Raw genomic sequence first — 14,349 nt, 5'->3', positions numbered from 1 at the left:
AATTAAAAAATCATCAAAAATCTGACCAACTCTATCAAATTCACCTCCAAAAAACTCATTAGTGTCGTTGACAAAAACCCAAAAGAATTAAATCATAAAATTTTTAGAAAATCATAATTAGAATTATAATTAATTGTTGTACATAACTGAATTAAAAAATTTGTAGAAAAACATGTTCGAATAATATAATGTCCAAAACGAAAATAATTAATGAATAAATTATTTTTGAACTATTGAAAATGCATTTGTGCCTTAATTTAATCAGGAAATTTCGTTACACTTAATTCAAGCTCACATATGATTACTTACAGGAACAGTTGAGTACTCCGTACATAATTTTGAATTTATTCCAGAAGCATGATGTAGCTACAATTTATGGATTATGAGCGACCTTATTAATGCACATTGTTGAATCTCTTTATATCATCATTTTTATTAAGTTCTGTATGATTATGAGATTATGCTGTGGTTTAGAGACAGTGAAATGAGTGCATCATAGATGGATAGAATTGTAGATTGTGAATGACCTCAGTGGAATACATTGTAGACTAAGTAAGTATGGAATTATATAAGTTGATTTGATGGATATATTGGAGCCACATAAATAATCTTTTTATGACATTTATGGCACAGCAAACCAGTGTTGTCTAGACTGTGTGACATGACTCACTAGCTTACTTGCCATTGGACCGTATTGGTCGAGGCTAACCATCTAATGTCTGCCATTGGGCAATAAAGATGGACCAACCCTGGATTGAACTTTAACATCCCTAACAGGCAAAGAGCATGCTTTCATGATACAGAAATACTACTACGGTAACTACGGCCTTTTAGCCTGTTAGGGTATCAAAGTGCATATCAGCACTTCCAGTAATTCTCCATCAAATGCGCTCTAAACCTCCATACAAAAAAATCCCAATTCAACTCTAAAAAGCATAAATACATAAAACAAGAAATAAATTAACTAGCCTAAATTGAGCATCAAGAAAGAGAGTATATCACTTATCTCATAGCTAGTTATCGTTTAAGCACTTGAAAAAGATGAACATGCTCGTGAAAATATTTTTTATAATAAATTTAATTCACAAAATTCAAAGTTTTTGTCCTGTACACTTGACAATATCATCAAATTCGTCGAGTTTAAAGGATGCAACGTTAGTTGCTAGTTGGGATCCAAATTGTCCGGACTTGCCGTCGACAGTTAAGATTTATTCTGAGAATCCATATTTAAAGGAAACGCCAGCGATTGGTGAATTTATTCCGAAAAAATTCAAGACTGGGCAAATTGACACAAAAATAAATTTAGAAAATTTGGAACTGCCATCAAAATGGAGCCTCAAAAGTTATCAAGAGTCGCAGCCAGTTCCAATTGACACTAGAGATGGAATTTGTCTGAATTATTACGCATTAAGCTTCAACAAATCAAATCATGTGACTAGTTTTGATTGCCTTAAGATCAATCCTCAGTGGATGAGCAATACAAAAGAATTTTGGCTATTTCCGTTGAAGGAACTGATCATTCCAGGCTCAAAATGTTCTGGATGTTATTCAACCGAAAGAAATTCAAGACGTCTTCATTTGAAACCCGAGAGCTTCCATCAAAATCTTGACATTTGGCACCAACTTGTGTTTGGTGTAAGATATCTAGAATTCTCAGTTGGATACTTCCGAAGCTTCCACAAGTCATTGGACATCCGAAGCAGGTTTTGGATATTTAATGAAGAACATGAAGTTTCGCCAATATTTCCAGTTCTTGAAGATATTTTAAAGTTTGCAGAAATTTCCAATGAAATTTTAATCCTCGATTTTATGAACTTCTCGTATGGCTTCCATGAGTCATCAGGTGCACATGACATCTTTAAGAAACTTTTACAAAATATGTTCGGACATATTGCTGTGATGAATAATGGACGAAAATCATGTGACTTCACCATCCAGAAGATGAAAAGCTTGTCTAAAAATGTCATAATCCTATACAATTATGAGGATTTGACTGTTAAGTCAGGTAAGTAGCTATTGTTATCGATTTTGCATTTGACACTGATCTCATTAATTTGATATTGCATTAAGTACGTCCCCATTAAGCTATTTACAGACGGAAAATTGATAATAACAAAATGCCTGGAAATCACATTGTAAAGTGATTCACAGCTTATAGCTGAAAAAATGTCATTACCATTCCGTCAATTTTATTGATAAATGGAATTACTTTCAAGATAAAAAGGTTAGCACAATGAGTGCTTGACGTCAAACAAACAATATTTTGGGAAACATTTATCATATCATTAATATCAGGCTTTTGTTCAAGCTAGGAATAATTAATCAATTCCAGAATATAAAGTCGTGATTACTCATGTCGCAAAATTGTTATGAATTTTTCATTCAATAATTGCAAACATCTCATTAATATTTTATGAATGACAAAATTGTCTATTTAATAAGCTGTCCGTAAATTATAGCCTTGGTAACATCCAGTGAGACTGTTGCCATTTATAGGCTTCTTATTTGATCTTTAAGATTCGTCTTGGAATTGAGCATTTCATATTAAATGCTAGAATCAAGCTTAAATAGTTATTAGTTATTCATTTACTGAACCTAAGGCTATGCAATCTTGTTTAGAAAGTGATAAGGAACATTAGATTGACTATAGGATTGTTGACTTATTTACTTAATTCGCTGGCCGTATAGATCAATTGTGATGTTCAGATGGCGCCTAAAGCTGGCTCTATCGCTGGTTTATGCCTGACAATTTCCAATATCAAATGAGAATTATTGACAATCCAGTCAGTCTTTGGTACTGCATTCTTCCATAGATCCAACTATATCAGAAAACAGCGAATTTACAAGTGTAGAGTTGTGCAAAGCCTGGATTTTGATCCACAGGCCTGCAGTTTCCTGTTGTACCTTATAGTTCGTCCATGGCTGCAAGCCTGCAGTTTTGGACGAACCCTACTAATTTGTCATCTTCTTAGATAATCACTGGATATTCCCTATTACGTTTAACTTACTAATCAATAACATTTAGAATAGATTGCCATTCACGCACGCAATTTTAAGAATGTTTATCTGGAAAATCCAATCATCTGATTGATATGCAGCTCACTAATGAATATTAAAGAATTTAATTGTTTTTGTTGAATTAAAAATCAATGAAATCATCAAGAATTAATGTCAGCCGGAAACTTCAATGGAAAATTACAAATGAAATGTTGACAAAATAAAACTCGCAAATTTATGAATTCCAATATTAATAATGTACACAGAACATGTGCCTTTCACATTCTCAGTTCCTTCTCTAATTAAATTATCAATATTAATATTTTCAGAACAAAATGAGACGGTTTTGTGGCCAGCATGGAAACGAAGTGAAATGAAAACCGACGAGAATGTGGCGAAAGTTATAAGAACAGTAATGTCCACAAAATATGGAACTGATAACAATGATGGATGGATATTGAGTGCAAAATACGCAAAAGGAAATACTGATAATATTAACTCATTCATGTTGTCGACATTGACTGGACCATGGAATACTAAGATGAATGTTATTTCCCTTGATTATGTATTCTCGACCAATCTCATCGACATTTCTCTTTCTGTAAATCACCAAAAGGCTTTGTCGAAGCAAAATTTCATTGTTATTGATTTGTAAACTTTCTATCTTTATAGTTTCAAGTAAATAAACCGCTTGTAAAGTAGGCAGTATGCAAATGCATGACTCAACTTTAATTTTCCTTATTTATTTAAATTATTTACAGCCAAGTATCAAGTGCGAGATAAAGTGCACAGAATGTTTTGTATTTAGTTACAAATGAGCTGATAAGCAAAACTTGGAGTTGAATTTTTGCCAATTCATGCTCAATTTCATAATTTTGTGGCCATATGGATATTCCATATTGCAAAAATTTCATGAAACAATAACTTACTTATAGCGTTCTATCTAATTAATTATCTCAGCGCTGATGTCATCAATGTGAAGATCACTTTGAGATTTATCGTATGCATGTAGGTGTTCTCTCTGACTTTACACATATTTTTTACGACTTTTTTGCGACTTTTTGCAATGAATAATTTTCAGTAGAATAGGCGCGAGTGAGTACTTAACACTTTGACGATGGCTGAAGTCAATATTTGCAGGTATATAATACATCAGTAGATTGAGAACTAACTTTATGGATGTTTAAGTAAGAATCTATCTAGAAAATGTAAAAAATTGTCAGTAATTCTATAATTACTGTGTTTATTCTTTGGAATTTAAACTTTTTGAACTTATTATTAAGGAGTTCAATCCTTTGTAGCCTTTTATACCTTCCAATTATCAGCAATTTCAATTAAATACACTCAGAAATATTTATTTTCAATTTTATCAAAAAATGTAAACAAAACTATTATCGTTAAACTTAACGAATAAAATTCAAATCTCAAAAGTTCGTTAGATCAAAATGTATTGTGAAATAAATTCAAAGTGCTACATTACTCACTCAAAATTTATTATTCAGTGCATATATAAAGAATTTTGAATGAAAAACAACTTAAAATTGATTACTCAATCAATTTAATCATATGAGATGTGAAGTCATCCACCTACTTGCGAAACATTTTTTGCTAGTTTCATTCACAAACTAATGAAAAATCCATGCAAATTAAAAGTATCAACAGTACGTGATCATAAGCAGTAATGTGAATTATATGTTTGAAAAACAATCGATTGAGTTTGTTATCCATACACAAGCTTTATACGACTGTGTATTGGTCAAACCGCATGCCTTAATTATTTGTTCAAAAAGTATGCAGTAAATAGACAATTCGTGTAAATCTAGATGCAAATTATACACTCAATAATTATTTCAAAGGCCGTTTAAGGTGTAAAAACACATTCCTGTTGAGGTCGTTTTTGGATGTGTGCGATGCAGCAACAAGCTATACACAATTTAATGCATTGTTCGATTTTAATATAAAGAATAATTTTTCATTTTCAAATGGTCATGACAAGCTGCATACGAATGATGTCTATTTGAAATTGTTGATGAGGAAATGCTTAAGAAATCATCATCATCCTCTACTTACAAACACTGTGGCACGAGATGCTGAAGAATTTATCATAAAAATGGAATTCTTGATGAAAAATAATGAGAAAAAAGATCCGAAAACAACACAGCTGCATCATTATTTTCAATGTTCGGTTCATGTGTACTAAAGCTATGCTCTCTTATATTTATTTTTTCATTCGTTTGCTTCTTTATTCTTGGAATTGAATGTAAAATAAGAAACTTGTTTTTATTCCTCTAAAATTCATTTCAGAAACGAGGAATTTTTGTTGATCTCGATGAGATAAGTTTGAGATATGTGGACTAAGGTGAGCGCATCTTTGATGCAATTGACTTTTGTAGTCCATGACTTGTTGAGGCTGGCTGCATTTCTGTAAGTCAGTGGTAGACAATTCCTTTAGATTCGCGAATAATACGTATACGTACGCGAATATGACGAAATCCCATCCAAAATCATACTGGTTTTGGAATGTCGCAGCACACAGGCTTCCCACCACTGCAATAAGACTTGAAAGATTAGGATTCATTCAGAATTTTTCAAGTTTGAATCATGAAATGACTTAATTTTGTTGTCTAATAGTATGACTGATAACTGGGTGACGTACAGATGATATTCAGCTATCAGCTGAGTGACAGATTGTATGTCAATTATCAACTCGTGATTCAAAAATTAGCATATGAGTCAATTGATTTACATTCTCAAAACAGTAGATTTACAAGTATGCAAATTACATCTGGGATGTAGCTAGAATATCAGAATTGACAATTCTAGAGATCCAGATGTAGTTAATGCACTTAAAAGCATCAAAAAACACAATCTAGCGTCTATGCCTTAAAAATTCCAGTAATTTAATACCCAATTCCACCAATAAATGACCTCATCCATCGACTGGACAATCCGAAATGACACACAATCTTATTTAAAGCAGCATGACATTTATGTTAACCAGAAACCATACCAAAAGCTTGGGAACCATTCTCACTTTAAATTCTCGACTCAATAAATCTTTCACTTAATGACTTAAGAAACGTCACGAACGATGAGTCATCAAGGAAACTATATTTAGCATCTCAGGCTATAATAAAATTGCGTCATTAATTTATGACCTTGAAAATGGCGAAGATTTGTTTATGTTTACCAAGAAATTTGCTGAATAATCACCTGAAAATGTGAAAATCACAGAACTGCGACTCAAAAAAACAATTAAAAGTCATGGCTTGTTTATATTTTTTCAAATTTTTAATATTTTTCCATAGTTTACTTTGATTTGAAAAGTTTTAGTGTTTTTAAAAAAATACAGAGCATGTTTTGCAAAAAAAATTATTGATAGACATGATTCACATACATTATTATGGATTTTAATATGAATTTGCAGGATGTAAATCCTGATTTGTTTAATAACATTTAGGTATGGTGATTTACACAGTCTAGGTTACATTTTAACGGGCTTCTAATTGAATATAAACAAACAAACTAGTGTAATTAAACTTATTGTAAGGATTTTCATGTCCTTTTGTACGAAAAAATTATTAAAAATTATAAAATTTTTACTGTTTCAGTAAAATTCTAATAAAAAGTTAATTAAACTTATATTAAAAATTCTATTTTAATTACCAAATCGTCAACCAAAATGTGATGAATTTTATGAGATGTCAATGACTGAACCAAATAGTTCAGCTATGGATATAACCATTTATTTGAGGTTTATTATCATAAGGCATGCTTAGAAGTAAAATTTATTCGACCTGATATAGGAATTGGCTGTCTAATTTCAATCTCACAAAATTGTCACATTTCGATCTTAAACTTTTTAATTTTCACATTTCTGATTTTGGTCCAAAACATAGTTCAAAGGTTCCTTTTTTTGTTCAGTTTGAAAATTTTTCAAATTCTTGTAAAAAATATAAAAGAAAATGAAAATTTCATCTTAAAATACTTAAAAACTCATACTCATTTCTCAAGAAACTTGCCATAGAATTGGCAAAAATAACAAAGGATTGAACTATGCTCTACACCCGATCGAGACAGTTTCAAATGTCATCATCATGGCGCCATGTCAGACATTTACTTAAAACTCATTAGCAGCTGCTTGAATAATGAATATAAAGCAGCTATAATTAAATTTTAAGTACAAATCCAAACATGACGTCAAAATGGCAACTCGTGCAGCTATCTCGACCAGGACACTACTGTCTAATCATCTTAAATTATCGTTTCTAATTAGATTTCTTAGTTAATCTTATATAATCATGAATTAATCGACCGATGAGGTCACAAAAAGTGTATTCTTTACATTCGACGGGTATCATCTTTGTGAGTGTCACAAACAATGAAACTAGTGCAATAAAGCTTTGTAAGAAACATAAGTCAAAGCTGTTATTAGACAATTTCCGAGTGATGAAGAAATAACTGAGCAGTCATTTGGTAGCCGACCGACATGCACTTCAATAATAGTAGAAAGAGATCATCATAAAATCACTTGATAGTCAACTTATGATCACAATATTAAGCACAGAAGGCTTAGAATTGTGTATAAGTATGACTGCAACACTGGCTACTAAATGATTGCTTCCTCAAAATTTCTCATCACTCAAAAATATTAATAGTTATCAATAAAAGTCTATAGTTGATATAAATTGTGTTATGTACAGACAGACAAGTGACCTTTATGCGAGATAAATTGTAAATAAATAAATTAATCCAGCACATTCGTCTGTCAAAGTCATTCAACTTCAAGACCTAACATTTTTGTCCTCATTGACATCGATGTTTCATGAGAAAAATACTCTCATGACATTTTCGAAAGGTTGTCGACATGCAGGACATTTTGTGACACTTGATGCACATTTCGCGCAGGCTATTACGTGACCGCATGGTAGGAAAATTGTATTGTATTCGTTAGCATAGCAAATTTTACATAATTTTGAATCTTTCTTTTCCTCCTCCTCATCAGACTTATTTTCCATATCTTGTGATAATTTCTCTGTTGAACTTGATTTACTTCCACGAAGTGATGATCCTGATGATTGTGAACTACATGATCCAACTTCATCACTTGAAAACTTTTCCTTATTTCCTAATTCAATCATTTTTGTAATGAAATCTGGACTTTTCATTAATTTTAAATATTCGCATTTGCCATACCACTTGGCATGCTCTTCCCATGGATCATCATTAATTTCCCAATCCTTTAATCCACCACCACAGCTAAAGCATAATACTCGATCACCTTTTCCAGTATAGAAAAATCCAGCATCACTTAATTGTTGTGGTCGTTGTCTAATTAATTTTGGCCAATCAGTATATGATTCGATTCTTTTAGCCTCGACAGCATATTCGGGAAATTCTGGCTTTGTAATTGTTGGTCTACTTTGTGTTGTATGATTTCCACCACGTAAAACAGCTTCAATGCCACCTTCATCATATAATGAATGCTGATACATGTGTACATCGTCCTCGCTAACTGATTCTATTGAACCCTCACTGACTGTATTTGTAAGACGTTCTACAGCCCCATAAACATCATTTGTTGGTGGTGGTGGTAATATCTGATTCAAAAGAGACGCATCAATGGGTACATTGTTGGTACGATTACGACGAATAAAGTTGCATGATGGTGACCATTTCATATGATCAGTTAATACATCATCGCCATCTTCCCACATTCCAATTTCTACTCCACAAAAATAACACTTAACTAGATCCTCTGGACCATAGTAATAGAACCCTAATAATGCTAATGTTTGCTTATTGATAAACGGAACATTCCATGTATCGAATGTCTTTAATCTATTAGCTTCGATATTTAAATCCGTTATCTGTTGATTTCGACCTGACGGAGCCTCCGACATGTGCTTATCTCGTTTATCACCAGAATTGTCAGTTATGTCGCGGCTTGTAATATATCTTAAATTGCCGAATACGTTAGGCAGTCCCATATTAAACTGAGCGATCTTCATTTTTAGAAACAGAATATATAATGTGACTCTGTAATGAAACAATTGGAAGGGATATGTTGATTAAAATAATTATTATCATGTTTTGGTGCTGTAATGATGAGAGATAATACAGATTGACAAAGATTTATAGTTTTAGTCATGTAAGTAATTCAAAGTTAGTTAAAAACATTTAATTCAACATTTTCTGAGAAGTGAGATCAACTAGAGACTGCATAATGCACATATCTCCGCAGTTGAATCTAACTGGAACAAAACAATGCAATTGCATGCTCAGTTAGTAATTCTCTGAAGGATCATCACCTACTTTCCGTGAAAATATTTGTAAAAGTTCAACTTTCATTTTGCCATCTCAAGTTTCTGTATGCTACTTGCTTAAATGGCAATGCTTAAGCTAAACAAAAGAAATATGAGGATGATGACGAAGATTTCTTGTGAATTTTAGTAAGTCTATGCGAATATTGTAAAATATTAATTTGCATTCAATGGATTTTGTTTAAATTGTGTTTGAATGGGCAAATTTATTGAATGGTTACTGTGAAAATTTGTAATTTGAGATGGTTGAATGGAATTCATTTATTGTATTTCGCCATATTGTTAGGGGAATTAAGATTTTCTTAATTTGCGTAACGGAAAATTTGAAATTGAAGTGTAAATTTTTGATTTGAATTGAAAATATAAACAAAATTAGTTCAAATTGCAATTTTAAGCCAAATCTTATTCATTTGACGTAGATTTGACATTGAGAAGGACAAAATATCCAGAACAAGAGCAAATAAACAACAAGAATTCATACATTCTGATGACATCATGAGAAAATAGCCAGAAAAAGATAAAGATTCTTAATTCGAACATAATATAATCAAAGTTCTCATTGGAAAACTTTAAATTATGTCATAGTGACTGTATTAAACAAGTTCATAAGAATATTTTAATCTAAAATAATTTAAAATGTATTAAATTTCATTTATAAAGTATTTCTTTGTAGCACTTATCAATGTGGTTTTTGAGATAATTGCCTTCACCACTGTTTATATACCAAATGGAATTTCAAATTTAAACAAAATATTCCATTTGAGTTTCATATTCTTATTAAAGAATGCATATAGACATACCAAGGATAATTTATATATGGATCATATTATTTGATTACTTTATAGAGACAACAATTGATACCAATTCAGTTCAAAAGTATAAAGACACAAAAATATAAAGAAACGTTGTTTACAGGAAATGCCATTTGTTCGTTTAAGACGCAGTTTCTCGTTAAGGACATTCTTTCTTCTACTTCGTGATATTCGTCCTTCCAAGAAGATCCTTAAGAAATCCGAAACATGTAAGTACAAAATCATGTAGGTATGCGATATCTTTTGTGTTAATCTATACATTTTTCTGATAATTTCAAGTCTAATGATTAATATTTCTAGCATTTGATCTATATTTGACATTTCATAGAGCCATAAGAGCTTCTAGATACAGTCTGCACGTATAAAAAAATCATAAAAATATCCAACTTGAATAAAAAAGTTTCAATACTTGAGTAAAAGATACTAACACAATGAAATGTCAGAAATATTCAATCGTAAACAACGGAATACTAATGAAACGACCTCACTGATGAGAAACTCTATATTTGTACTGTTTGTGCAGTGCAGCATTGGGTAGGGACGGATTTATTTATTTTTGGAATTTTTTGTAAAAATTTGAGTTAATTTTGGTTTAAAAATAAGCAAAAAATCTTAATTAGGGATGGTTAATGCAGATTATCGATGCTCATTATGGCTCATAATTGCATTGCAAATTACTTTTAGAATACTATGGACTTTAATCTACTAGATCTAAACAAGCTTGAAAACATGTAATTTAAAACTTCATCATATATTCCAATTCGACTGTGGTTATTCTTTAGACAACAAAACATGGCAGTGTATAATACTTCACGATTCCTTGCTTGTGTCTGTAAAATATTGAAAGTCTGCGATCCAAATGGAATGTTGTTTGGTAAGTTTTTTTTTATATTTCTTCTCTTCTTATACTTTACTTTAATCTTCGCCTTCGTCTTAATTCATAATAAATGTACCACCATCATCGCTTTATTTTTATACTTTAAGAAACTCATTTTTCCATTATTCTTTGATGATTCACTTAGAATTTAATACAAATTTTAGAGTTCATATGAAGTTTTGATAATGAAAGGTCACATTCTGTTGTTTTGATCCAGACAACAATAGGACATGAACAAAATCGATAAATTTCGTCTCAAAACATTTGCAAATTTTCATATTTTTTGCTATTTTTAAAAATCCAAAATTATATTCAAATCAGAGACATTAAAGTAGAGTAAAAGTGTATTTAAATTAAGCTAATAATTGAGTCACAAGGTTCACATGAAATTCAAAATGGAAACTTTTTCTCTCTCTCGATTTTCTCATTCAGTCTTTTTTTTATATATGGGTTGAATGTACAGTTGGCATAAATTTTTTTGCAAACACTAATTTTTAAATTCACCTTTTAATAGCTCAGAACACCACAAACTTTGTTATCAAACGACAATGAGCATAATTTTGATAAGAAAAATCCAAAAATATTTTTTTTTACTTTTTTTTCAAAGTTTTTGTTTTGTGAATAAAATTTTTAACGTTTATGTAACTTTGAGTTTCACTTAGAGACTGAGGAACTGAGCGAACATGTTGTTTGAACACATCGTAGAGAGAACGTACTAGATTTTAGCTTGTTTTGGATGTCTGTGAGTCATGTTTGCTTTTCACTTTGTACGTCCGTTTTCTTATCTCTTTCTTGCATGTGTTTTTCTCCGTATTTGTTTAACAATATGCAGACATTTCTAATGAGATTGTTGTTTTGGGAAGTATATTGTATTAGTCATGATGTCTTATCACTTATTAAATTCATTAATAAGTTCTGATTTTTTTGTAAATAATACATTTGACAAAATTGATCCAGGAATAATTGCTAATCGAAATTTTAAGTTTGCGGTGCTCGTTTCAGAAAATAAACTAGAGATTGTCTTCATGACTGAGATGTGGAGATCTAAATAATGCTGAGGAATTAGGAATGCCCGTAATTTTTCTGTATTTAGTACCCCAAGCCAAAATTTCCTTTTCTACTTTTTGAAACAAACTATTTAATTTGTTGGGATTTTTGTGTTTCAAAGAACTGATAAATCGTATCCATTTGGACCTTGAAGAATGCAAATTCGTTTCCTTTACCTTCTTTGAATCATTTGAATAATATGCAACTCTACATTTGTTGAGAATATGTCAACTGTCATTTAATATTCAAATTAAACTTACAACAACAATTGATTGATTTTCCCCTTTTATAGTTGTTATTCCCTCAATAAAAATATTTCAGCCTGTTTTTAAACTTTAAAGAATAAACATTATTCTTAATTTAATCCGTAAGGAAGTTTTTTAATTATACTTATTTGTAAATAAGCATTATTGACTTAATTTCCAATACTAACTAATTGGTTAAAGACAATTTTTATACATAATAACTTCAAAATTGACAAATTTCAACAAAAATTGTCAATTTCAATAAAAATTCACCCAATTTAACAAAGTAATCTTCCAAAAACGACAAAATCTAGCATCCAGCCATTAAATATGCGCTCTAAATCCACTCAATCCAATTTTCTTTCAGAAAACGACTCCAATACTTGCGCAAGATTCAAAGGCAGCTGCTCAATACCAACACAACTGCACTATACGTACATATGGCGCTTGAACATTTACAATGGAATATTTTTTACTTCTCATGACTCTCGAGTTTAAAATTAAAATTGTGAATAATTTTATATCCAAAAATATCCATAAAAACAATAACGAGAATATTTTTTCATCATTTGATGCTGTTTTGAATAATTGAGATAATTGTTTCGGCCTTCTATATCCATCGATAATAAACAGATGCAAATACATTCAAACATCTGCAGATGCGTGTATTGATTTTTTTTATGAATGAACGTCTTCTTCTTCTTATTACGCACTTAACATTTTTTACAAATCTTTGTTGATGTTTATTAAGATGTAAACAATTGTTTTAACTATTGACTAAAGGTGTCCTTATCTTTATTGGAACCAATCCTTACCATTTTTATGTCCACAATTCAAAAAGTTAAAATTAAGCGAATTTTTTGTTTATTTTTTCATTATTGTCAATAAATTCTTGTTTATCTTGTTACTTTTATTATTTTATGTCACTTTATAGTTTAGATACACGATAGTTCAGGTACAATAAGTTCTAATGTCACTTAATACTGAAAAAAAATTATTAGAAATTATAGATTTTTTGACTAACGCGCACCGTTGCTCAAGCCTAACTGAAAAAGTTCTATGGAATATTTTCTCGTGCAGCAGAGAGAAGTACTTCCGCTTTTTCTCTAAATACAGTATTTTCTTATGTATGTGTTGTACTTCCCCTCGTTCCCAAACGAATTTTTATATGTGTAGGGTTTCTGGCAGATGTGGGCCGAAATTCAAGTTTTATATTAAAACAGATGCTCTGTGCTATATATAGGAACTGATCTAGTTTCGTTGAATTATTGCAATTTGTTGGGAATCCCTAGCATTGCTTGTTATACACGAGATCTATTCAACACATCGTGCGCAATTGTTCGGCTAAATTCAATTGAGAGATTCGAGGGCTTTAAAATGACAATACGAATTTTTACTGCGACTTAATTTTTATGCTGCTCATCGAAGCATGAATTGCGAAATTCTATATGTTTAATGGCTTTTTTTTTGGGATTCCTTAGATGACGTCAGCCTTTTGTTTTTGCAGATTATATTTCATTCTCAGAAGAATTTTTACAATTTACTGTAATTCTGTGCTGCACTTGCTCAAGTGGATGGCAATTGAAAAAATTGTTTACTCAGAAAAAGCAAAGGCGTCTATTTTCTTAATGATTAGATAAGGTACTGCCTTAATACTTCAAATTTTCAATTGTGAAAATATTTTTTATTTGGAATGCAATTCATTCAGTTTCTAGAGCTTATTGATGATTCCTTATATTTTATCGTAAACTTAACTTCATTTACGTTTAGTCATGTGCTATAAAATGTGATAATTTCAAGGAATGGAATTAACAGATTGCAAGGGTAAAGCTACTGAAAGTGTGACTTTTCTTAATTAGTAGAATATTTGTTATGTGATTACTCACTTATTTCGCTGGCCGTACAGATCAATTGTTACCCATGACCTTGCTCAGATGGCATCTGAATATGGATCTATCGCTGGCTTCGTCAGCCAGTTCCCAATATTAAGTATAATACTGTCTCTATCGACAACGTCCATTCACGAATTTTTGAGGTTATTAAGTTTC

General features: G+C 31.0%; 2 protein-coding genes and 1 long non-coding RNA gene across 4 annotated transcripts; 2 read left to right on the top strand and 1 right to left on the bottom strand.

The window, feature by feature from the left end:
- Positions 1-1,023: 1,023 nt before the first annotated feature.
- On the top strand, positions 1,024-3,729 carry LOC139091380 (uncharacterized). The gene is made up of 2 exons (XM_070641433.1): positions 1,024-2,005; positions 3,327-3,729. Exons 1-2 carry the CDS (start codon positions 1,042-1,044, stop codon positions 3,650-3,652), a joined length of 1,290 nt encoding a protein of 429 aa, XP_070497534.1. The 5' UTR covers positions 1,024-1,041; the 3' UTR covers positions 3,653-3,729.
- Positions 3,730-6,266: 2,537 nt separating this feature from the next.
- On the bottom strand, positions 6,267-13,919 carry LOC139091389 (death-associated inhibitor of apoptosis 1-like). 2 transcript variants are annotated; one of them, XM_070641457.1, is made up of 2 exons: positions 13,117-13,919; positions 6,267-9,036 (listed from the first exon to the last, which is right to left on the bottom strand). In XM_070641457.1, exon 2 carries the CDS (start codon positions 9,006-9,008, stop codon positions 7,821-7,823), a length of 1,188 nt encoding a protein of 395 aa, XP_070497558.1. In that variant the 5' UTR covers positions 9,009-9,036; positions 13,117-13,919; the 3' UTR covers positions 6,267-7,820. The 2 variants fall into 2 exon arrangements, with proteins under 2 accessions (XP_070497558.1, XP_070497557.1); XM_070641456.1 differs by lacking the exon at positions 13,117-13,919 and adding an exon at positions 11,514-11,676.
- On the top strand, positions 10,202-13,123 carry LOC139091391 (uncharacterized). Its single transcript, XR_011544502.1, has 3 exons — positions 10,202-10,341; positions 10,433-11,006; positions 12,669-13,123. It is a non-coding gene; the product is annotated as an uncharacterized lncRNA (long non-coding RNA).
- Positions 13,920-14,349: the final 430 nt, after the last annotated feature.

Source organism: Chironomus tepperi, unplaced genomic scaffold (genome assembly GCF_022539635.2).
Source record: "Chironomus tepperi strain 1889 unplaced genomic scaffold, CSIRO-AGI_Ctep_v1 contig_244, whole genome shotgun sequence".
Lineage (NCBI taxonomy): Eukaryota > Metazoa > Arthropoda > Insecta > Diptera > Chironomidae > Chironomus > Chironomus tepperi.
This window is presented reverse-complemented; position numbering and strand designations above follow the sequence as displayed.